The following is a 24853-nucleotide window of genomic DNA, read 5'->3' as shown; positions in this document are numbered from 1 at the left end:
CAAACCAATTAACTGAGATAGACTGCTAAGCTGTTTTCTGGGTGTGAAATCAACACGGTTACACCATTAGCTAGTTGTTGTTAGACTTAATTATAGATCAGTGTCACCATTATCTCAGAATGTGTCAAGGTGTCTGGTCTCGCATAATAAGGTGATTTTAATGTTTAGTGTTAAAGGTGACTCAACGTTAAATGGCTGCCTGTACAAGATTAGGAACGAGACATAAACCATGACTCGGAAGGTCAATTAGCGATACTGTAACGGATCTTCCTCACACAGGGAACTCGTTGTAGGGAAAGTTCCTAAAGTCATGATTCATTTATTTTTCCTGAAGGCCAAACTCAAGACATTTCGTTCAACAGTAGTTTAATTGAATCAGCATATTTTGTTTCTTTAGGGAGGATCCCGTGCCATTCAAATGGTGGTCCAAGCGAACATTATCAAATACTTGCTCTTCACCCGCCAGACCAACTCAGACTGTTGCACACTGCAAAGGTGAGAAAATGGCTCAAATTTGACTAAATCAAGTCAAATTATACCCAATCGAACGTCACCCGACTAGAAACAGTAAAATACATTTTCACACTATGCCTGCTCCTTCGACATGGATGGGTCAGAGGCCATAGTCTTAGTCCTGCGTCTCAAAAGGAATTTTTACCGTAGCGTGCACTTGTTCTCTTCCCTTCTTCCCTTAAAAAGAAAGGACTGATATAAGAAATATGGATGAAACTTGTCTTACACCAATACATTGCATTTGCAGTTGACGTCGGAAGTTTACATACACCTTGGCCAAATACACTTAAACTCAGTTTTTCACAATTCCTGAAATTTAATCCAAGTACAAATTCCCTGTTTTACGTCAGTTAGGATCAACACTTTATTTTAAGAATGTTAAATGCCAGACTAATAGTAGAGAGAATGATTTATTTCAGCTTTTATTTCTTTCATCACATTCCCAGTGGGTCAGAAGTTTACATACACTCAATTAGTATTTGGTAGCATTGCTTTAAACAATTTAAACTTGGGTCAAATGTTTTGAGTAGCCTTCCACAAACTTCCCACAATAAGTTGGGTGAATTTTGGCCCATTCCTCCTGACAGAGCTGGTGTAACTGAGTCAGGTTTGTAGGCCTCCTTGCTCACACACTTTTTCAGTTCTGCCCACAAATGTTCTATAGGATTGAGGTCAGGGCTTTGTGATGGCCACTCCAATACCTTGACTTTGTTGTCCTAAAGCCATTTTGCCACAACTTTGGAAGTATGCTTGGGGTCACTTCCTGACTGATGTCTTGATGTTGCTTCAATATATCCACATCATTTTCCTTACACATAATGCCATCTATTTTGTGAAGTGCACCAGTCCCTCCTGCAGCAAAGCACCCTCACAACATGATGCTGCCACCCCCATGCTTCACGGTTGGGATGGTGTTCTTCGGCTTGCAAGCCTTCCCCTTTTTCCTCCAAACATAAAGATGGTCATTATGGTCAAACAGTTCTATTTTTGTTTCATCAGACCAGAGGACATTTCTCCAAAAAGTACGATCTTTGTCCCCATGCGCAGTTGCAAACCGTAGTCTGGCTTTTTTATGGCGGTTTTGGAGCAGTGGCTTCTTCCTGGCTGAGTGTCCTTTCAGGTTATGTCGGTATAGGACTCGTTTTACTGTGGATATAGATATCTTGTACCTGTTTCCTCCAGCATCATTACAAGGTCGTTTGCTGTTGTTCTGGGATTGATTTGCACTTTTCGCAGCAATGTACGCTCATCTCTAGGAGACAGAACGCGTCTCCTTCCTGAGCGGTATGATGGCTGGTGTTTATACTTGCGTACTATTGTTTGTACATATGAACGTGGTACCTTCAGGCATTTGGCTCCCAAGGATAAACCAGACTTGTGGAGGTCTATAATTTTTTTCTGAGGTCTTGGCTGATTTCTTTAGATTTTCCCATGATATCAAGCAAAGGCACTGGGTTTGAAGGTAGGCCTTGAAATACATCCACAGGTACACCTCCAATTGACTCAAATGATGTCAATTAGCCCATCAGAAGCTTCTAAAGCCATGACATAATTTTCTGGAATGTTCCAAGCTGTTTAAAGCACTGTCAACTTAGTGTATGTAAACTTCTGACCCACTGGAATTGTGATACAGTGAATAAGTGAAATAATCTGTCTGTAAACAATTGTTGGAAAAATTACTTGTGTCATGCACTTAGGTAGATGTCCTAACCGACTTTCCAAAACTATAGTTTGTTAACAAGAAATTTGTGGAGTGGTTGAAAAACTAGTTTTAATGACTCCAACCTAAGTGTATGTAAACCTCCAACCGTGTATGTTCCGACTTCAACTGTAAATGTGTGAGGAGGAGTGAACGAGTACACACTTGGGGAGAAAGTACAGATTATTAGGACAAAGGGGGAAAAAGTGGAGAGACATGGCATTGACTGTGCTCTCTCCCGCCGTCTCTGCTCCTGCCCAGTCTGAGTGAGGTGGGCGAAAAGGAGCAGGAGAGGGCTCTAGTCGTCGCTCTGACTGACATTCTGTGGGCAGCTGGTGAGGAAAGGAGCGCCACCATCTCCTTAGTGACATCAGACTACTGTTTCACCCCCCACCTGGACTACAAACTGGACAACTTCACTGAGAGAGTATGGCCTCCATTGTCATAAGTTGCATGCCAGGGCATGATTCACAAAGCGTCTCAGAGTAGGAATGCTGATTGTAAGATCAGGTCCTCCCTCTTATTCATCATGATTTAAATGGCAAAACCGATCCTAAATCGATTCTACTCAGAGACACTTTGTGAATAGTGGTCCAGACCTGAAATAGCCTGTGGTCATCTAGGAACATAGGAACGCCTTTATTCATGTATCATGACTGTTCTAGTTTTTACCATTACCTAACCTTCTGCTGGACAAAAGTTGGCAAATGTCTCTAGTGTGTAGTGACATCCATCCTGTGTACTGAGAATTTGTTTTTCATTCTTAATTTCCAGTTACAGCTTTTTAGTTTCAACAAGAAAGAGGATGTCAAGAAATTTGTCTATGAGCACATCCAGTGTGTGAGTAAACAAGTCATTTTTAGCTAATATGTGGGTAACACTTCCTAGTACTGGCTGCCCAGATTCCAAAGTTTCTGGACCAATACAAAAATAACCTGTTTTGGATGGTGACTGGGTAGTGTCATGTTTCTTTTTTCCCCCTCCTGCCTGCAGTTTGAAGATGAGGGGAGTCATGGAGTCATCTTGTTTCTCTACAGCTTAATCCTTTCAAGGACCATCACCAGGTATACAACCACCAGTCCAATACACCAGAGCTTCTTAAAAGGATAGTTCACCCACATTACAAAATTACTCATTTGTTTCTTCACCCTGAAAGCAATTGATGGACTAGGAGAGACCGCAATCCATGCTTTGGATTTGTTTACCTAGCTACCAGTGCTTGACAAGGGCTGAAATAGGCGCTGGTACTCATTTTGGTTGCCGGTACTGTTTATATTTAGGCGCAGGAGCTCCACAATAATGTTGTGCTAATATTTGATCAGATGTGCAGGAGATCAAGCAGTAAAACATTTGAGGTGCCAATATTCAGTACCGGTGCGCTCCTGCCCGGGGCAAGCACTGCCAACCACTGACTATAGCATTTTATATCCAAAACCCATTAGAATGTATCCAATATTGGCAAGTTTAACATTTCTAACCCAAAGAGTGGATTACACTCTTGGCTCTATTTTAAGAAACCTAACGCAATGGTAAATCTTAGTGCTGGCAGTAGCGTTATAGGTTTGGGGGTGTATCAGAATTTCTTTTGCTATTTTCACAACCTGAATTATGGGTGCAGTAGCTGGCAGTGGCACGAAAGTGCTCGGTTTTGATGGAGGAAAAGTTGTAGGTGTGTCGAGGCTTGACCCCTCAATGACTAATCAGAACATGCTCCATGGCTAAATATGTGGTTGCTTCAAGTTCTGTATTTATGGTCTTTTATGTATTTTTTTATTTAATGTAACCTTTATTTAACTAGGCAAGTATTGCGGTGTCATCAACTGTTACGATCGTTATAAGACGAATGAGTGGACCAAGGCGCAGCGTGGAAAAAAGACATCTTCTTTTTTTTCTTCTTTTTTAAAATTTTTATCCCCTTTTCTCCCCAATTTTCGTGGTATCCAATCGCTAGTAATTACTATCTTGTCTCATCGCTACAACTCCCGTACGGGCTCGGGAGAGACGAAGGTCGAAAGCCATGCGTCCTCCGAGGCACAACCCAACCAAGCCGCACTGCTTCTTTAACACAGCGCGCCTCCAACCCGGAAGCCAGCCGCACCAATGTGTCGGAGGAAACACCGTGCACCTGGCCCCCTTGGCTAGCACGCACTGCGCCCAGCCCGCCACAGGAGTCGCTGGAGCGCGATGAGACAAGGAAATCCCTACCGGCCAAACCCTTCCTAACCCGGATGACGCTAGCCCAATTGTGCGTCGCCCCACGGACCTCCCGGTCGCGGCCAAGACATCTTCTTTTAATTAAGAAAAACAAACACTTACTAAACGAACAAAATAACAAACAATCGTGAAGCTAAAACAAACTAAGTGCACACATGCAACATAGACATAGACAATTACCCACGAAAGCCTACCGTCTATGGCTGCCTTAAATATGGCTCCCAATCAGAGACAATGAATGACAGCTGTCTCTGATTGAGAACCATTCAGGCAACCATAGACTTGCCTAGACAACTATACTAAACCCAACCCCATACACTCAACAAAACCCCCTATACAATACAACCACCCAAGACGAGACAAAACATACAAAACATCCCCCCTGTCACACCCTGACCTAACCAAAATATTACAGAAACAAGAATACTAAGGCCAGGGTGTGACAGTACACCCCCCCCAAAGGTGCGGACTCTGGCCGCAAAACCTGACACAGAAGGGGAGGGTCCTGGTGGGCCTTCCTATGGTGGCGGCTCGGGTGTGGGACTTGGACCCCCCTCCACCATAGTCACTAACCGCTTTGGTGGCGCCTCTGGAACGGCAAGTCCCGGACTGAATACCATCCCAGAGGGCGCCACTGGACTGAGGGGCAGCTCCGGACTGAGGGGCAGCTCCGGACTGAGGGGCAGCTCCGGACTGAGTGGCAGCTCCGGACTGAGGGGCAGCTCCGGACTGAGTGGCAGCTCCGGACTGAGGGGCGGATCCTGGCTGGCTGGCGGCTCTGGCGGATCCTGGTTGGCTGGCGGCTCTGGCGGATCCTGGCTGGCTGGCGGCTCTGGCGGATCCTGGCTGGCTGGCGGCTCTGGCGGATCCTGGCTGGCCGGCGGATCCTGGCTGGTCATGGCTGGCCGACGACTCTGGCTGGTCATGGCTGGCCGACGGCTCTGGCTGGTCATGGCTGGCCGGCGGCTCTGGCAGATGCTGGCTGGCCGGCGGCTCTGGCAGATGCTGGCTGGCCGACGGCTCTGGCTGGTCATGGCTGGCCGACGGCTCTGGCTGGTCATGGCTGGCCGACGGCTCTGGCTGGTCATGGCTGGCCGACGGCTCTGGCTGGTCATGGCTGGCCGACGGCTCTGGCTGGTCATGGCTGGCCGACGGCTCTGGCTGGTCATGGCTGGCCGACGGCTCTGGCTGGTCATGGCTGGCCGACGGCTCTGGCTGGTCATGGCTGGCGGACGGCTCTGGCTGATCCTGTCTGGCGGACGGCTCTGGCTGATGGCTATGGCTGATCCTGTCTGGCGGACGGCTCTAGCGGCTCGGGACAGACGCGCAGCTCTGACGGCTCTGGGCAGACAGGCAGCTCTGACGGCTCTGGGCAGACGGGCAGCTCTGACGGCTCTGGGCAGACGGGCAGCTCTGACGGCTCTGGGCAGACGGGCAGCTCTGACGGCTCTGGGCAGACGGGCAGCTCTGACGGCTCTGGGCAGACGGACAGTGCAGGCGGCACTGGGCAGCCGGCAGACTCTGGCCGGCTGAGGCGCACAGTAGGCCTGGTGCGTGGTACCGGAACTAGAGGTACCGGGCTGAGGACACGCACCTCAAGGCTAGTGCGGGGAGCAGCAACAGGACGCACAGGACTCTGGAGACGCACAGGAGGCTTGGTGCGTGGTGTTGGCACTGGTGGTACTGGGCTGGGGCGGGGAGGTAGCGCCGGATATACCGGACCATGCAGGCGTACTGGCTCCCTTGAGCACTGAGCCTGCCCAATCTTACCTGGTTGTATACTCCCCGTCGCCCGACCAATGCGGGGAGGTGGAATAACCCGCACTGGGCTGTGTAGGCGAACCGGGGACACCATGCGTAAGGCTGGTGCCATGTATGCCAGCCCGAGGAGACGCACTGGAGACCAGACGCGTTGAGCCGGCTACATGACACCTGGCTCAATACTCAATCTAGCCCTGGCGGTGCGGGGAGGTGGAATAACCCGCACCGGGCTATGCACACGTACAGGAGACACCATGCGCTCTACTGCATAACACGGTGTCTGCCCATACTCTCCCACTCCATGGTAAGCATAGGGAGTTACGCGCAGGTCTCCTACCTGACTTCGCCACACTCCCTTGTAGCCTCCCCCAAGGAATGTTTGGGTTTTACTCACGGGCTTCCAGCCTTGCTTCCGTGCTGCCTCCTCATATCGCCTCCTCTCGGCTTTAGCTGCCTCCAGCTCTTCACGAGGGAGGCGATATTCTCCCGGTTGTGCCCAAGGTCCCTTTCCATCCAGTATCTCCTTCCAAGTCCAAGAATCCTGTATGCGCTGCTCCTGTTGCTGTTTATCACGCTGCTTGGTCCTGGGCAGGTGGGTAATTCTGTCACGATCGTTATAAGACGAATGAGTGGACCAAGGCGCAGCGTGGAAAAAAGACATCTTCTTTTAATGAAGAAAAACAAACACTTACTAAACGAACAAATTAACAAACGATTGTGAAGCTAAAACGAACTAAGTGCACACATGCAACATAGACATAGACAATTACCCACGAAAGCCTACCGTCTATGGCTGCCTTAAATATGGCTCCCAATCAGAGACAATGAATGACAGCTGTCTCTGATTGAGAACCGTTCAGGCAACCATAGACTTGCCTAGACAACTATACTAAACCCAACCCCATACACTCAACAAAACCCCCTATACAATACAACCACCCAAGATGAGACAAAACATACAAAAACATCCCCCCTGTCACACCCTGACCTAACCAAAATATTACAGAAACAAAGAATACAAAGGCCAGGGTGTGACATCAACTCCAATTCGAAATGACAAAATGTAGGCCTGTCCCATATTTGCTAAACATGTTGAACATATTTGTGGTCCACATTATTCTAAATAATTGCATATTCTAAATAATTGCATGGCTTCATAATGGAAATATACTGGCATTCCCACTCGGGCAAAAATCTGAGGGGGGAGAAAGTACGTGATGATGGCTGGGCGGGTGGAAATTGGAGAATTTAGCATTTTTAAAACACCTGAAACCACTTTTCCTGCAATCTAGAGCCATAGTTATTATACTTAATTCTATGTAAAAAAAAAAATCTGTATATTTCTCTGCATACCTCTTGAGCTGGCTAGTTTGTCTAAATGAAATAAAAATGGTTCTCCGCATCTCTGCTAAAGTCTGGGTAAAAGATTGAAAGGACATTTAGTACATTTAGTAATTGCTTGCTTTTCTAAAGCGTACTAACCTTGCCAGCTTTTTTGTTTCGTGCAGAGGAAACAAAGACGTTACGCGCTTGGTGCCGACAGAGATGGTCGCCCAGCTTCAGGTCCTTAGGAAACTACGCAGTTATTTGTTTTTTAATGTATTATTTTACGTATTATTTCTTACATTGTTAGCCCAGGAAATCTCAAGTGTTATTACATACACCTGGGAAGATCTATTGGATATACAGTGGGGCAAAAATGTCACGTCCTGACCGTAGTTCTTATGTGTGTTGCTTGTTTTAGTGTTGTTCAGGACGTGAGCTGGGTGGGCAATCTATGTTGTGTGTCTAGTTTGTCTGTTTCTGTGTTCAGCCTAATATGGTTCTCAATCAGAGGCAGCTGTCAATCGTTGTCCCTGATTGAGAATCATATATAGGTGGCTTGTTTTGTGTTGGGGATTGTGGGTGGTTGTCTTCTGTCTTTGTGTTCTGCACCAGATAGGACTGTCTCGGTTTTCACATTTGTTATTTTGTATTTTGTATAGTGTTCACGTTATTGTCTCTTCTTTATTAAATCATGTTGAACACTAGCCGCGCTGCATTTTGGTCCTCTCCTTCACCCCAGGAAGAAAGCCGTTACAAAAAAAGTATTTAGTCAGCCACCAATTGTGCAAGTTCTCCCACTTAAAAAGATGAGAGGCCTGTAATTTTCATCATAGGTACACTTCAACTATGACAGACTAAAATGAGACAAAAAATTCCAGAAAATCACATTGTAGGATTTTTAATGAATTTATTTGCAAATTATGGTGGAAAATAAGTATTTGGTCAATAACAAAAGTTTATCTCAATACTTTGTTATATACCCTTTGTTGGCAATGACAGAGGTCAAACGTTTTCTGTAAGTCTTCACAAGGTTTTCACACACTGTTGCTGGTATTTTGGCCCATTTCTCCATGCAGATCTCCTCTAGAGCAGTGATGTTTTGGGGCTGTTGCTGGGCATCACGGACTTTCAACTCCCTCCAAACATTTTCTATGGGGTTGAGATCTGGAGACTGGCTAGGCCACTCCAGGACCTTGAAATGCTTCTTACGAAGCAACTCCTTCATTGCCCGGGCGGTGTGTTTGGGATCATTGTCATGCTGAAAGACCCAGCCACGTTTCATCTTCAATGCCCTTGCTGATGGAAGGTTTTCACTCAAAATCTCACGATACATGGCCCCATTCATTCTTTCCTTTACACGGATCAGTCGTCCTGGTCCCTTTGCAGAAAAACAGCCCCAAAGCATGATGTTTCCACCCCCATGCTTCACAGTAGGTATGGTGTTCTTTGGATGCAACTCAGCATTCTTTGTCCTCCAAACACGACGAGTTGAGTTTTTACCAAAAAGTTATATTTTGGTTTAATCTGACCATATGACATTCTCCCAATCTTCTTCTGGATCATCCAAATGCTCTCTAGCAAACTTCAGACGGGCCTGGACATGTACTGGCTTAAGCAAGGGGACACGTCTGGCACTGCAGGAATTGAGTCCCTGGCGACGTAGTGTGTTACTGATGGTAGGCTTTGTTACTTTGGTCCCAGCACTCTGCAGGTCATTCACTAGGTCCCCCCGTGTGGTTCTGGGATTTTTGCTCACTGTTCTTGTGATCATTTTGACCCCACGGGGTGAGATCTTGCGTGGAGCCCCAGATCGAGGGAGATTATCAGTGGTCTTGTATGTCTTCCATTTCTTAATAATTGCTCCCACAGTTGATTTCTTCAAACCAAGCTGCTTACCTATTGCAGATTCAGTCTTCCCAGCCTGGTGCAGGTCTACAATTTTGTTTCTGGTGTCCTTTGACAGCTCTTTGGTCTTGGCCATAGTGGAGTATGGAGTGTGACTGTTTGAGGTTGTGGACAGGTGTCTTTTATACTGATAACAAGTTCAAACAGGTGCCATTAATACAGGTAACGAGTGGAGGACAGAGGAGCCTCTTAAAGAAGGACAGGTCTGTGAGAGCCAGAAATCTTGCTTGTTTGTAGGTGACCAAATACTTTTTTTCCACCATAATTTGCAAATAAATTCATTAAAAATCCTACAATGTGATTTTCTGGATTTTTTTTCTCATTTTGTCTGTCATAGTTGAAGTGTACCTATGATGAAAATTACAGGCCTCTCTCGTCTTTTTAAGTGGGAGAACTTGCACAATTGGTGGCTGACTAAATACTTTTTTGCCCCACTGTAAAAGCGATGACAACTTACCAACATTACGACCATGACTATGTCTTTCCCGAAGCGGATCCTTTGTTCGGACCTCCACCCTGGACATGGGATCTTACCCCAGAGGCCGACCCAAAACAACGCAGTCGCCGCAGGAGAAGCAGAACGGAGATGCCTACTGGTCAGACTCAGAAGGCGAGCACACCATCCACCGCTCCCGAGCATATTACTCGCCAATGTCCAATCTCTAGATAACAAGGTGGACGACATTAGGGCACGAGTTGCCTTCCAAAGAGACATCAGAGATTGCAACATTCTCTGTGAAACATGGCTCACTCGGGATATGTTGTCAGTCAGTACAGCCACCCGGGTTTCTTCATGCATCGCGCTGACAGAAACAAACATCTCTCTGGTAAGAAGAATGGCGGGGGTGTCTGCCTTCTGATTAACGACTCATGGTGTAATCACAACAACATACAGGAACCAAAGTCCTTTTGTTCACCTGACCTAGAATTCCTTACAATCAAATGCTGACCGCATTATCTTCCAAGAGAGTTCTCTTCGATTATAGTCACAGCCGTGAATATCCCCCCCAATTAGATACCTCGTCGGCCCTGAAAGAACTTCACTGGACTCTATGTAAACTGGAAACCAGACATCCGGAGGCTGCATTTATTGTAGCCGGGGATTTTAACAAAGCTAATCTGAGAACGAGACTTCCTAAATTCTATCAGCATATGGAATGCGCGACACAGGCTACTAGCATTCTGGATCATTGCTATTCTAACTTCCTTGCCTTCGGCAAATCGGACCATGACTCCATTTTTTTGCTCCCAGCCTATAGACAGAAACTAAAATAGGGAACGCCCGTGCTCAAGTCTGTCCAACGCTGGTCTGAGCAATCGATTCCACGCTTCAGGATTGCTTCAATCACGTGGACTGGGATATGTTCCGGATAGCCTCAGACAACAACATTGATGTATACGCTGACTCGGTGAACGAATTTATTAGCAAGTGCATCGGAGATTTCGTACCCACTGCAACTATTAAAACATTTTCTAACCAGAAACCGTGGATTGATGGCAGCATACGCGCAAAACTGAAAGCGCGAACCACCACTTTTAATCATGGCAAGGCGACTGGAAACCTGACCGAATACAATCAGTGCAGCTATTCCCTCTACAAGGCAATCAAACAAGCAAAGCATCAGTATAGAGACAAAGTAGAGTCGCAATTCAACACCTCAAACATGAGACGTATGTGGCAGGGTCTACAGTCAATCACGGATTACAAAAAAAAAACAGCTCCGTCGCGGACATCGATTAAACAACTTCTTTGCTCGCTTTGCGGACAATTCAGTGCCAACGACACAGCCCGCTACCAAAGCCTGTGGGCTCTCCTTCTCCGTGGCCAACGTGAGTAAAACATTTAAACGTGTTAACCCTCGCAAGGCTGCCGGCCCAGACGACATCCCTAGCCGCGTCCTCAGAGCATGCGCAGACCAGCTGGCTGGTGTGTTTACGGACATATTCAATCAATCCCTATCCCAGTCTGCTGTCCACACATGCTTCAAGATGGCCACCATTGTTTCTGTTCCCAAGAAAGCTAAGGTAACTGAACTAAATGACTATCCCGTTGCACTCACTTCAGTCATCATAAAGTGCTTTGAGAGACGAGTCAAGGAGCATATCACCTCCACCCTACCTGATACTCTAGACCCACTCCAATTTTCTTACCGCCCCAATAGGTCCACTGACGATGCAATCGCCATCACACTGCCCTATCCCATCTGGACAAGAGGAATACCTATGTAAGAATACTGTTCATCGACTACAGCTCAGCATTTAATACCATAGTACCCTCCAAACTCGTCATTAAGCTCGAGACCCTGGATCCCTGTGCAACTGAGTCCTGGACTTTCTGACGAGCCGCCCCCAGGTGGTGAAGGTAATCAACAAAATCTCCACTCCGCTGATCCTCAACACTGGGGCCCCACAAGGGTGCGCTCTCAGCCCTCTCCTGTACTCCCTGTTCACCCATGACTGCGCGGCCATGCACTCTTCAAACTCAATCATCAAGTTTGTAGACAACACTACAGTGGTAGGCTTGATTACCAACAACAACAAGACGGCCTACAGGGAGGAGGTGAGGGCCCTCGGGGTGTGGTGTCAGGAAAATAACCTCTCACTCAACGTCAACCAAACAAAGGAGATGATCGTGGACTTCAGGAAACAGCAGAGGAAGCACCCCCCATCCACATCAACGGGACAGTAGTGGAGAAGGTGGAACGTTTTAAGTTCCTCGGCATACACATCACGGACCAACTGAAATGGTCCACCCACACAGACAGCGTGGTGAAGTAGGCGCAACATCAATTTGGCTTGTTACATAAAACACTCATAAACTTTTACAGATGCACAATTGAGAGCATCCTGTTGGGCTGTATCACCGCCTGGTACGGCAACTGCACCGCCCTCAACCGCAAGGCTCTCCAGAGGGTATTGCAGTCTGCACAGCGCATCACCGGGGGGAAACTACCTGCCCTTCGGGCCACCTACAGCACCTGATGTCACAGGAAGGCCAAAATGATAATCAAGGACAACAACCACCCGAGCCACGGCCTGTTCATCCTGCTACCATCCAGAAGGCGAGGTCAGTACAGGTGCATCAAAGCAGGGACCAAGAGACTGAAAAACAGCTTCTATCTCAAGGCCATCAGACTGTTAAAACAGCCATCACTAACACAGAGAGGCTGCTGTCAACATATAGACTCAAATCTCTGGCCACTTTAATAAATGGACTTAATAAAGGTATCACTGGCCACCTTAAATAACGCCACTTTAATAATGTTTACATATCCTACATTACTCATCTCATATGTATATACTTTTCTATACCATCTACTGCATCTTGCCTATGCCGCACGGCCATCATTCATCCATATATTATATGTACATATTCTTATTCATCCCTTACATTTGTGTGTGTATAAGGAATTTTTTGGATTACTTGTTAGATATCACTGCATTGTCAGAACTAGAAGCACAAGCATTTTGCTACACTAGCATTAACATATGCTAACCATGTGTATGTGACCAATAAAATGTTATTTGATTTAAGATAGAGTAGCTAGTCTGTCTAACTTACTTGATTGATAGCCTGAAATTGGAGGAGGTTGGGAGAATGGGAACCTATCTGGGCTAACTAAAGCCAACTTCATAAATTGCTAGGTGGCTAGAAGTATTAGAGAGAAACAACAACAAATGTAGTGTATGTGTATATATATACACTACCGAAACGTTTTAGAACACCTACTCATTCAAGGGTTTTTCTTTATTTTTACTATTTTCTACATTGTAGAATAATAGTAAAAACAACAAAACTATGAAATAACACATATGGAATCATGTAGTAAGCCAATTTATTTAAACAAATCAAATATTTTATATTTGAGATTCTTCAAATAGCCACCCTTTGCCTTCATGACAGCTTTGCACACTCTTGGCATTCTCTCAACCAGCTTCATGAGGTAGTTACGTGGAATTCATTTCAATTAACAGGTGTGCCTTCTTTAAAGTTAATTTGTGGAATTTCTTTCATTCTTAATGTGTTTAAGCCAATCAGTTGTGTTGTGACAAGGTAGGGGGGTATACAGAAGATATCCCTATTTGGTAACAGACCAAGACCATATTATGGCATGAACAGATCAAATAAGCAAAGAGAAACGACAGTCCATCATTACTTTAGGACATGAAGGTCAGTCAATGCGGAACATTTCAAGAACTTTGAAAGTTTCTTCAAGTGCAGTAGCAAAAACCATCAAGTGCTATGATGAAACTGTCTCTCATGAGGACCGCCACAGGAATGGAAGACCCAGAAGTTCATTAGAGTTACCAGCCTCAGAAATTGCATCCCAAGTAACAGACAAGTAACAGACACATATCAACATCAACTGTTCAGAGGAGACTGTGTGAATCAGGCCTTCATGGTTGAATTGCTGAAAAGAAACCACTACTAAAGGACACCAATAAGAATAAGAGTCTTGCTGGGCCAAGGAACACGAGCAGTGGACATTAGAGCGGTGGAAATTTGTCCTTTGTTCTGGATCCAAATTGGAGATTTTTGGTTCCAACGTCTGTGTCTTCGTGAAACGCAGTTTGGGTGAACGGTTGATCTCTGCATGTGTATTTGACACTGTAAAGCATGGAGGAGGAGGTGTTATGGTGTGGGGGTGTTTTTCTGGTGACACTGTCTATGATTTATTTAGAATTCAATGCTGTGACGGCCCTAAATTTGTCTGAACCGTCTCAGTGCTTCTCCTTTCAATAGGAGGCTTCCCCTTTAATTCCCAATTAAATAGCCAGCATCAGCTGCGCAAAAGTGCGTTTTGTGATGGTGGTGAGAATGAGGATGTGTTCAACCCTCACTTCCGAAGCTTCTTCACTCCGTTTGTTTTGTTGTATTTAAAAGTGTGCTTTGCAGCCTTGTCTCAAGTTTAACCAGGATCGGATCCACTCACTGCTTCCTTTTGGACTACACATCTCAGTTGGTCTCCGCTGGTTCTTCATGGCCTGTCCCCTCTGTTGGCGAATTGGATTGTCTGACTGACCGACTGACTACACGTTTTTTGCATACGGTATTTCATTTGTTTTAGTGTGATGTATACCATGATGATTTATGTGGTCAGTTGTAGTTGAAGGCGTTTTGAGATTTGATACTCTTTATGGTTGTGTGGTAAAATATTTTGATTGTAGGATTGAGACTGGGTTTACGCTATACTTTTATGAATGGACAAACATTGGGTGACTAAGGTCACTTGAGTTCCCTGAACTCCTTTACCGGTCTGGACTCTTTTAGGCCTGAGGTACAGGACTTTTCTGGAGGAACCAGAGCTCATTTATTTGTTATATTATTGTGTGTGTGTGATCATTTATGTTGCTAATACAACCCATGCAAAATAATACAGTTGTTTTGAAGTTATTTCCAATGTTTTAAGTGTTTATGAAAAGTGTATGTCCGTCCTGACTTTTACAAGAGTCCTTTGTATTGGTGTAGACTTGACAGACCAGACGGGACTCATTCCCTCCCAAATCAAAAGGAGAAATCAATATTTTCTCTGGTAAGCACAACCTACCTGGCACCTCTACAAACAATAACCTCAAGTCATACCGTTACAAGGCACACTTAACCAGCATGGCTACCACAGCATTCTGCAGCGATACGCCATCCCATCTGGTTTGGGCTTAGTGGGATTTGTTTTTCAACAGGACAATGACCCAACACACCTCCAGGCTGTGTAACGGCTATTTTACCAAGAAGGAGAGTGATGGACTGCTGCATCAGATGACCTGCCCTCCACAATCCCCCGACCTCAACCCAAATGAGATAGTTTGGGATGAGTCGGAGCACAGAGTCAAGGAAAAGCAAGTGCATATGGGAATATGTGGGAACTCCTTCAAGACTGTTGGAAAAGCATTCCAGGTGAAGCTGGTTGAGAAAATGCCAAGAGTGTGCAAAGCTGTTATCAAGGCAAAGGGTAGCTATTTGAAGAATCTCAAATATAAAATATATTTAGATTTGTTTAACACTTTTTTAGTTACTACATTATTCCATATGTGTTATTTCATTCCTTTGATGTCTACACTATTATTTTACAATGTAGAAAATAGTAAAAATGAAGAATCTCTTGAATGAGTAGGTGTTCTAAAGCTTTTGACTGGTAGTGTGTGTGTGTATATTTTAACAGGACAATTATGTCTGAGCCATGGACATGCCTAACTTCAATAAGCAAGATTAAATTCACTATTAATAAGACCTAAAAAGACAGAATCATTCACTAATAAAATGAAACAACTTTTTAAATAGGCTATGTCTAAATACAGTTTCAGGCACCATATTGGCTCTCCGTGGGCATATAATATTAAGACAACTTAGTCTATGGAGGGTTTTACGCACATCCATACTTTTCACAGGAGCTGGAAAAATATCCAAGCTAAAGGGGTAATGTACACTCCCCATTATACTGCTCCCAAATAAATATACAGTATAGCCTAACATCGGCGTTGATATGGCTAGTAATGACTTTACCACATGAAAGGTAAACAAACAGGCAAATATAGCCTACAAGTGGATTCAGCACCACGGACAGCGATCGGAATTCCCACAATTTGCCAGCTACTGTAGGTCCAAAAGAGGAAAGTGGAAGATGCATTTGTTTTTACAAAATGATAAATGAAAAACAATATGCAGTCTCTTTAAATAACTTGATGTTCCTAAACAGGCTTCTTATAGTGCAGTCACTGACACATTTCATGCAAAGGGTATCACACATTATGACTCCAAACTTTTCACAGAAGCTGGACAAATATGAATGTCCAATATAAGTAAAAAAGGTACATGCAAACTGTTTTGCTGCTTGTGATGTTGTGATGTTTTTATAAAATGGGTACATAAGGCTACTGTGTGCGCCTCCTCTTGCAAAATCAATGCTTTAACCTTATTGCGTTACCACTAAGACCAGCTTCTGGTCGACCTTAAATATTCCTAGTTGCGCTGACTGAAATTGGCATATTGGCGCACATTTTTAAGGTCACACCTCACATATTTCCAAGTTTCTTCTTAAGTATAGAGTTTTGTGAATCTGGGCCCTGATGTTACAGGTAAATTGCCGAGCCTGGTGTAAGGGGTGAAAAATGCTAGTGTGCCAGTTTTTACATGACGAAATTGCAAACTAACGTGCGTTTGACACTTGCGACTCCTTAGCAACAGCCACAATGCACCAACCATTTAATGATAGGTGCATCGTGGTTTGTGAATAATTCAGGGAATGTAAAGATAGTTAGTTAATACAGTATGTTCCATGTAAGAAAGACTTTGTGGCGTTACACACCACCCTGACAACAATATAATTGACTAATCTTGACATTTTCTATTAATCTCATTTTTTGGAGAGAAAAGACTTAACTCACTAACTAAATCAAGGCATCTTGTTTGAAAGGTTGAGGGAGGATCTTGACTGTACCACCTCTCACTTGCTCCATTTGAGCCTTGGCAACTTTGTGTGTCGTCAGGTAAGTGTGAAGAGTGTTTATTTGTGGGCCATACTCTTGCTTGTGGGCTTCATGTAGAAACAACACCTTGCTTTATCAACAGTTGCACAGCAGTTTAAAGGAGCCTACTTTATGACCTCCCTCAAGATAGACCTCCTGGCATAAATGTGTTATTGTGCAAAAACGGATTCCATTATATCTTTATATACAGTAAATTGCTGTTGCTTTGTATTGCAATAAGGCTTAGCCATCACACAAGCATCATGCGTCTGCTGTGTCCCTATGTATTCACCAGGCACTGATGAATCTGCTGCTAACGGGCCGAGCCAGTCCCAATGTATTCAATGGAACTCTGCAGTGTGGTGATGACGGCAGCCCTCTGGAGAAGCCTCTACACGGGGTCCTGGCTCGCAGCGCCGTAGGCTACCTGCACTGGAGCCGCGAGCTGATGGAACGTACAAAGCTGCCCATGGTACAGTAACAGTGCCTTCCTGTCTTTTCGTAACTGCTGCTAATCTCAGCACCCAGAACCGAATCTCGTGCGCACTCGCCAGCTAATTATTAATTTTGTCACGAGACACTAACCTGCTGCTGACACTGCATCTACAGCTCTACAGCCTGTCTGCCTGCCTGTCAATCTTTGATCTGTTGATCAGCATCACTCTTCCAAAGTTAACATGGTGGTCCCACAGGCACTAAACTGTCCATGCTTTCTTAGCCCGTCCTTTGATATTTCATTAGTCATTTAAGGGCTGAGGCTGAGCTACTAGAAATGACTCAATAGATCTCCTAGATCAGTGTTTCTCTATACCTGGTCCATGGCCCGGCACCGGTCCTTAGGATGTTGCTAATCGGAACCCCAGATGCTTAGTTGACACTGATTTTGTCAGTTCTACAGTGTTCATTTTGATCTACAGTCCTCCAAAGAGGCAGCATCATAGCTTGCTGGTCCCTTGCACCAAAAAAGGATGAGATGCACTGCTCTAAGCCGATATCCATAAAGCGTCTCAAAGTAGGAGTGCTGATCGAGGATCAAGTTTGCCTTTTTAGACCAGGTCTCCCCAATTTAAACAAAGCTTAAGACTACATGGACATGGGAGACCTGATCCTAGATTAGCACTCCTACTCTGAGACGCTTTGTAAATATGGGTCCAGGTGTAGATCTCTCATCTGTGCCCTATGGCGCCCTCTAGGTTGGAAGCATGCTGAAAACACCAAGGTTGCCAATTTGGGTGTGCAGTATCAATGGCACCTACAGCGTCCTCTTCAGTCCCAACCGCTCCCTGCTCTCTGACTGGAAGATGGAGCACCTGTTCCACATGTACTTCTACAATGGCCAGCCATCGCAACAAAGCACAGCCCTGCTGACCATCGGTAGGGTGGACTACATGTACCTGTATCTCTGACTACCATTTGATATATTCACATACATGTACCCCTCAGTATCAATATTGAGTATAATATAATGTGTGATGTGAATTTTATTGCATCTTAATAATCTATAGGTCTAAGTGATTACACTTTTGCTTATCAAAGCTAAATGATGGCTTGAGTGTCATCTCACAAATAACAATGGGCATAGGGCCCAGAATTATTCCCTGCTTACTATTAATACTATTATATATATACTATTATATAATATATTATTATTAGCTTATTCAATCCTCTCAGATCTATACAAGTGCCTAGAGGTTAGGGGCTAGGGGTTCATTTGGGATTCAGCACTCGTGTCTTTACTGTTAATTAACACCTCTCTTGTTACAGACACTCACTCCCACCACTGGGAGGTAGGGATCAAGGACACCCAGGGAGACCCAGAGAAGAGGTTTCCCTCTGTAGAGATGGCCATTAGGACCAAATGGGAGGGAGCTGCCATCGACTGGAACGGAACCATGCCTTTTTTCTGACCAGGGAAGATACTTGATGATCGTAATGTTCTGGATTTCTAATCATTTTTTTAATGCATTCGTTTGTCTGGTTTGAAGGCGTCCTTATGCTACCAACCCATTTAAGAAAGCAACTAAATGTTCAGTTCCAGCCGAAAACACAAAAAGTGTGTTTGCAACTTTTACAGCTTAGGCCGGGATTCAACCTATCATGCTTTGCGTAAATGCACCATTTAATGGCTATATTCCTGCGTTCACAGTAAACACTGCATATACAGTATGTCAGCTTAATCGGAAATTACCTTTAAATGGAGCGTTATCGATAAAACGCGATCGGATCCCGGTCATAGAAAGATAAGAGGTCAATGTAAAGAATTTCCTACTGTGTATGATTTGTCAGGCATTCTATTGTACTTTTTTACAAGATGTTCTGTAAAATAGAACTATACTTTCAATGTTGTTGACCATCATAGGTTTTTGCTGTGACATGCACTGTCAACTGTGGGACCTTTTATAGACGGTTGTGTGCCCTTCCAAATCATGTCCAATCAATTTAATTTACCACAGGTGTTTTTTTTCTATTTAACCTTTATTTAACTGTGTACTCCAATCAAAGTGGTAGAAACATCTCAAGGACGATCAATTTCGAGTCTCATAGCAAAGGGTCTGAATACTTATGTAAATAAGGTATTTCTGTTTTCTATTTGTAATAAATTTGGTAAAATGTCTAAACCTGTTTTCGCTTTGTCATTATGGGGTATTGTCTGTAGATTGCTGAGGATTTTTATTAAAATCCATTTTAGAATAAGGGTGTAATGTAACAAAAGTTGGAAAAAGTCAAGGGGTCGGAATACTTTCCGAAAGCACTGTATGTTAAAGGTAAAAAAGTGATTGTAGGGTATACTGTATGTGTACTATGTTCCCTTTATCCAGTCTTGTCAGACAGTGAATCTGACAATATTTGCAATGTTGTTACTCTGTATGTCAATAGGTCTATAACCAGGCTACAAAATATTGAAAGAAAATGATCCCTTACTTTGCAATTTTACATTACATTTCATTACACAAACACAATAGGCCTAACTGTTGGGCGGGGACTGTACACACTCAAACTATAGGCCTACTTTCTTGTGTAATCCTCGTGCCGTGGGCCTTGTTTACACAAGCAGCCCAATTCAGATCTTTTTTGTCCGCTAATTGGTCTTTTAACCAATCACATCAGATTTTTTGACACCAGATGTTTTTCAGGCCTGATCTAACTGGTCAAAAGACCAATACGTAAAAATAAAAAAAAGATCAGAATTGGGTTGCTTGTCTAAACGCAGCCGTGGAAGTCCATTGAGAGAAAATACTGTACAACCTGGGAATTAAATATGTCCACCATAATCATGAGAAAGATGACGATATTGACGAAATTAGACGCTATTGCAATATAATTTTCATGTCCTTGGTGATTTTAATAAGGAATCGCGCAGCTGAGTGAGTGATATCAGTAGTCTCCTGACTGTAGATTTAGATATTCATGGTTGTCAGCCAAATCAGTAGCAACTTTGGGAGTTCTTTTACCAACGATGAGTGGCCCGTCCATTATAGTACCCGTGCCAAGACCTGCATCAAAGAGCATCTCTCGCCCTCACCGGCCACCCAGACGATACAACCAAACGGCAACCTCGGCGGGCCTCATCCCTGAACAGGGTGCAGTGTCCCTGCAGCTTCGACTATGTTCTATCTCTGATCCTGCAGTGTCGAGCTGACCATCTAGTCTGCAACCAATGTCGGCAGAAGCTGAGCAGCTGCTCGATGTGCAGGGGCTCACTCACCCCAAACATCCGGAACCTGGCCATGGAGGAAAGTGGCATCCACGGTGCAATTTCAAGGTGTGTATCCAGTATGCTTCCCTCTCACCCTCAGTGAGGAGGATGAACAGAATGAATGTTCAATGCATTTGTGTTTTGCATTTGTTCTTCTGTTAGTATTTTGAGGTACAGTGGAACTGCAACAATAACAGCAATAAATGATTCCTGATAGTGATAATGGTGTGATCAACAAGTGTCGAACCCAGAGGGACATACTACAAAGCAGGATCAATGAGTCAACCAGCAAACTTGCCTAAATATTCTGCAATAATGAGCTTGAAATTGACATGGTCCGGCCTCCCGGGTGGTGCAGTGGTCTAAAGCACTGCATCGCAGTGCTAGCTGCGCCACCAGAGTCTCTGGGTTCGCGCCCAGGCTCTGTCGCAGCCGGCCGCGACCGGGAGGTCCGTGGGGCGACGCACAATTGGCTTAGCGTCGTACGGGTTAGGGAGGGCGTGGGGCGGCCGCGACCGGGAGGTCTGTCGCAGCCGGCCGCGACCGGGAGGTCCGTGGGGCGACGCACAATTGGCTAAGCGTCGTACGGGTTAGGGAGGGTTTGGCCGGTAGGGATATCCTTGTCTCATCGCGCTCCAGTGACTCCTGTGGCGGGCCGGGCGCAGTGCGCGCTAACCGAGGGGGCGGGTGCACGGTGTTTCCTCCCACACATTGGTGCGGCTGGCTTCCGGGTTGGAGGCGCGCTGTGTTAAGAAGCAGTGCGGCTTGGTTGGGTTGTGCTTCGGAGGACGCATGGCTTTCGACCTTCGTCTCTCCCGAGCCCGTACGGGAGTTGTAGCGATGAGACAAGATAGTAATTACTAGCGATTGGATACCACGAAAACTGGGGAGAATTTTTTTTTTTTTTTTTAAACAAAACAAAAAAAATGAAATTGACATGGTCTAATTGACTCATCAACCGAAAACACATACGTCTAGCTTTCTTATTGAACCAGAAAATAAATAGTTATTTATGGTTGTTTATCAAAGATGGTTGGCTAACTCATTGATCCTGCTTTGTCGTATACCCCTTGGGTCTACTGCACTCCACTAGAGCGTATTAGCCCACTGAGCTAAAGCCTGAAGGCATTAACTTGGGGAGACTAAACAATTGTCGCACAAGTGTGGTTCTGAACCATCCTGGTTACAATGGAATAACGTGAGCTAAGTACGTTGGCTCCCGAGTGGTGCAGCGGTCTAAGGCACTGCATCTCAGTGCTAGAGGCATCACTACAGACCCTGGTTTGATTCCAGGCTGTATCACAATCGACCGTGATTGGGAGTCCCATAGGGCGGTGCACAATTGGCGTCATCCGGGTTAGGGTTTGGCCGGGGTAGGCCGTCATTGTAAATAAGAATTTGTTCTTAACTGACTTGCCTAGTTAAATAAAGATTCAATTAAAATAAAAAAAAGTGAAACCTTTCCCGACACCCTAGACCAACTGCAATTAGCATACCGCTCCAATAGATCCACAGTTGGTGCGATCACCATCGAGCTGCACACTGCCCTATCCCATCTGGACAAGAGGAATACCTATGTAAGAATGCCATTTCAGTGACTACAGCTTAGCCTTCAACACCATAGTACCCTCCAAGCTCATCATTAAGTTCGGGGCCCTGGGTCTGAACCCCGCCCTGTGCAACTGGGTCCTGGACTTCCAGATGGGCCGCCTCCAGGTGGTGAAGGTAGGCAACAACACTTCCACTACGCTCATCCTCAACACAGGGGCCCCACAAGGGTGCGTACTCGGCCTCCTCCTGCACTCCCTGTTCACCTATGACTGCGTGGCCCCGCACGCCTCCAACTCAATCATCAAGTTTGCAGACGACACAACAGTGGTAGGCCTGATTACCAACAATGACAAGACAGCCTACAGTGAGGAGATGAGGGCCCTGGCAGAGTGGTGCCAGGAAAATAACCTCTCCCTCAAGATCGTGTACTTCAAGAGGGAGCACGCCCCCATCCACATCGACGGGGCGAGAGTGGAGAAGGTGAAAAGCATCAACTTCCTTTGTGTACACATTACTGACAATCTGAAATGGTACAACCACACAGACAGTGTGGTGAAGAAGGTGCAACACCGCATCTTCAACCTCAGGAGGCTGAAGAAATTCGGCTTGGCCCCTAAGACCCTCACAAACTTTTACAGGTGCACCATTGAGAGCCTGCTATCAGGCTGTATCACCGCCTGGTACGGCAACTGCACCGTCCACAACCACAGGGTTCTCCAGAGGGTGGTGTGGTCTGCCCAACGCATCAACGGGGGCACACTGCCTGCCTTCCAGGACACTTACAGCACCCGATGTCAAAGCAAGGCCAAAAAGATCATCAAGGACATCAACCACCCGAGCCACGGCCTGTTCAACCGCTGCCATCCAGAAGGCAAGGTCAGTACAGGTGCTTTAAAGCTGGGACCGAGAGACTGAAAAACAAGGCCATCAGACTGTTAAATAGCCATCACTAGCCGGCTACCCCCCGGTTACTCATCCCTGCTCCTTAGAGGCTGCTGCCCAATATAGACATGTTACAGACTGCTTTACTAATTTCATATGTATATACTGTATTCTATTCTACTGTATTTTAGTCAATGCCACGATGACATTGCTCGTCCTATTATTTACAGTTGAAGTCGGAAGTTTATAGACACTTAGGTGGAAGTCATTAAAACTTGATTTTCAACCACTTCACAAACTATAGTTTTGGCAAGTCGGTTAGGACATCTACTTTGTGCATGACACAAGTCATTTTTCCAATAAATGTTTACAGACAGATTATTTAACTTATAACTCACTGTGTCACAATTCCAGTGGGTCAGAAGTTTACATACACTAAGTTGACTGTGCCTTTAAACAGCTTGGTAAATTCCATAAAATGATGTCATGGCTTTAGAAGCTTCTGATTACTTTGGAAGTATGCTTGGGTTCATTGTTCATTTGGAAGACCCATTTGCGACCAAGCTTTAACTTCCTGACTAATGTCTATAGATATTGCTTCAATATATCCACATCATTTTCATTCCTCATGATGCCATCTATTTTGTGAAGTGCCAGTCCCTCCTGCAGCAAAGCACTCCCACAACATGATGCTGCCACCCCCGTGCTTCACGGTTGGGATGGTGTTCTTCGGCTTGCAAGCCTCCCCCTTTTTCTTCCAAACATAATGATGGTTATTATGGCCAAACAGTTCTATTTATGTTTCATCAGACCAGAGGACATTTCTCCAAAAAGTACGATCTTTGTCCCCATGTGCAGTTGCAAACCATAGTCTGGCTTTTTTTATGGTGGTTTTGGAGCAGTGGCTTCTTCCTTGCTGAGCGACCTTTCAGGTTATGTCGAAATACACTACCGGGTCAAAAGTTTTATGACACCTACTCATTCAAGGGTTTTTCTTTATTTGTACTATTTCTATATGGTAGAAAAATAGTGAAGACATCAAAACTAGGAAATAACACATATGGAATCATGTATTAACCAAAAAAAGTGTTAAACAAATCTAAATATATTTGAGATTTGAGATTCTTCCACCCTTTGCCTTGATGACAGCTTTGCACACTATTGGAATTCTCTCAACCAGCTTCATGAGGTAGTTACCTGGAATGCATTTCAATTAACAGGTGTGCCTTCTTAAAAAGTTAATTTGTGGATTTCTTTCTTTCTTAATGCATTTGAGCCAATCTGTTGTGTTGTGACAAGGTAGGGGTGGTATACAGACGAAAGTCCTATTTAGTAAAAGACCAAGTCCATATTATGTCAAGAACAGCTCAAACAAGCAAAGAGAAATGACAGTTCATCATTACTTTAAGACATGAAGGTCAGTCAATATGGAACATTTCAAGAACTTTGAAAGTTTCTTCGAGTGCAGTTGCAAAACCCTTCAAGCGCTATGATGAAACTGGCTCTCATGAGGACCGCCACAGGAATGGAAGACCCAGAGTTGCCTCTGCTGCAGAGGATAAGTTCATTAAAGTTACCAGCCTCAGAAATTGCAGCCCAAATAAATGCTTCACAGAGTTCAAGTAACAGACACATCTCAACATCAACTGTTCAGTGGAGGCTGTGTGAATCAGGCCTTCATGGTCAAATTGCTGCAAAGAAACCCCTACTAAAGGACACCAATAATAAGAAGAGACTTGCTTGTGCCAAGAAACACGAGCAATGGACATTAGACCGGTGGACATTTGTCCTTTCGTCTGGAGTCCAAATTTGAGATTTTTGGTTCCAATCGCTGTGTCATT

At 44.9% G+C, this 24853-nt stretch overlaps 1 protein-coding gene across 2 annotated transcripts in view; it reads left to right on the top strand.

Annotated features, from left to right (window-relative positions):
• The window catches only part of mindy4b (MINDY family member 4B), a 48769-nt gene extending 29269 nt beyond the window's left edge, over positions 1–19500 (top strand). For both annotated transcript variants that reach the window (XM_055879365.1, XM_055879366.1), the window contains 8 exons: positions 398–495; positions 2474–2639; positions 2987–3052; positions 3206–3276; positions 16831–16903; positions 17178–17354; positions 18076–18256; positions 18647–19500. In XM_055879365.1, coding sequence (XP_055735340.1) covers positions 398–495; positions 2474–2639; positions 2987–3052; positions 3206–3276; positions 16831–16903; positions 17178–17354; positions 18076–18256; positions 18647–18789 — 975 coding nt within the window. In that variant the 3' untranslated portion in view covers positions 18790–19500. The remainder of the gene's footprint in view (positions 1–397; positions 496–2473; positions 2640–2986; positions 3053–3205; positions 3277–16830; positions 16904–17177; positions 17355–18075; positions 18257–18646) is intronic.
• The last annotated feature ends 5353 nt before the right edge of the window (positions 19501–24853 follow it).

Source organism: Salvelinus fontinalis, chromosome 24 (genome assembly GCF_029448725.1).
Source record: "Salvelinus fontinalis isolate EN_2023a chromosome 24, ASM2944872v1, whole genome shotgun sequence".
NCBI lineage: Eukaryota > Metazoa > Chordata > Actinopteri > Salmoniformes > Salmonidae > Salvelinus > Salvelinus fontinalis.
The sequence above is the reverse complement of the archived record's forward strand: the minus strand, read 5'-3'. Positions and strand labels throughout refer to the sequence as shown.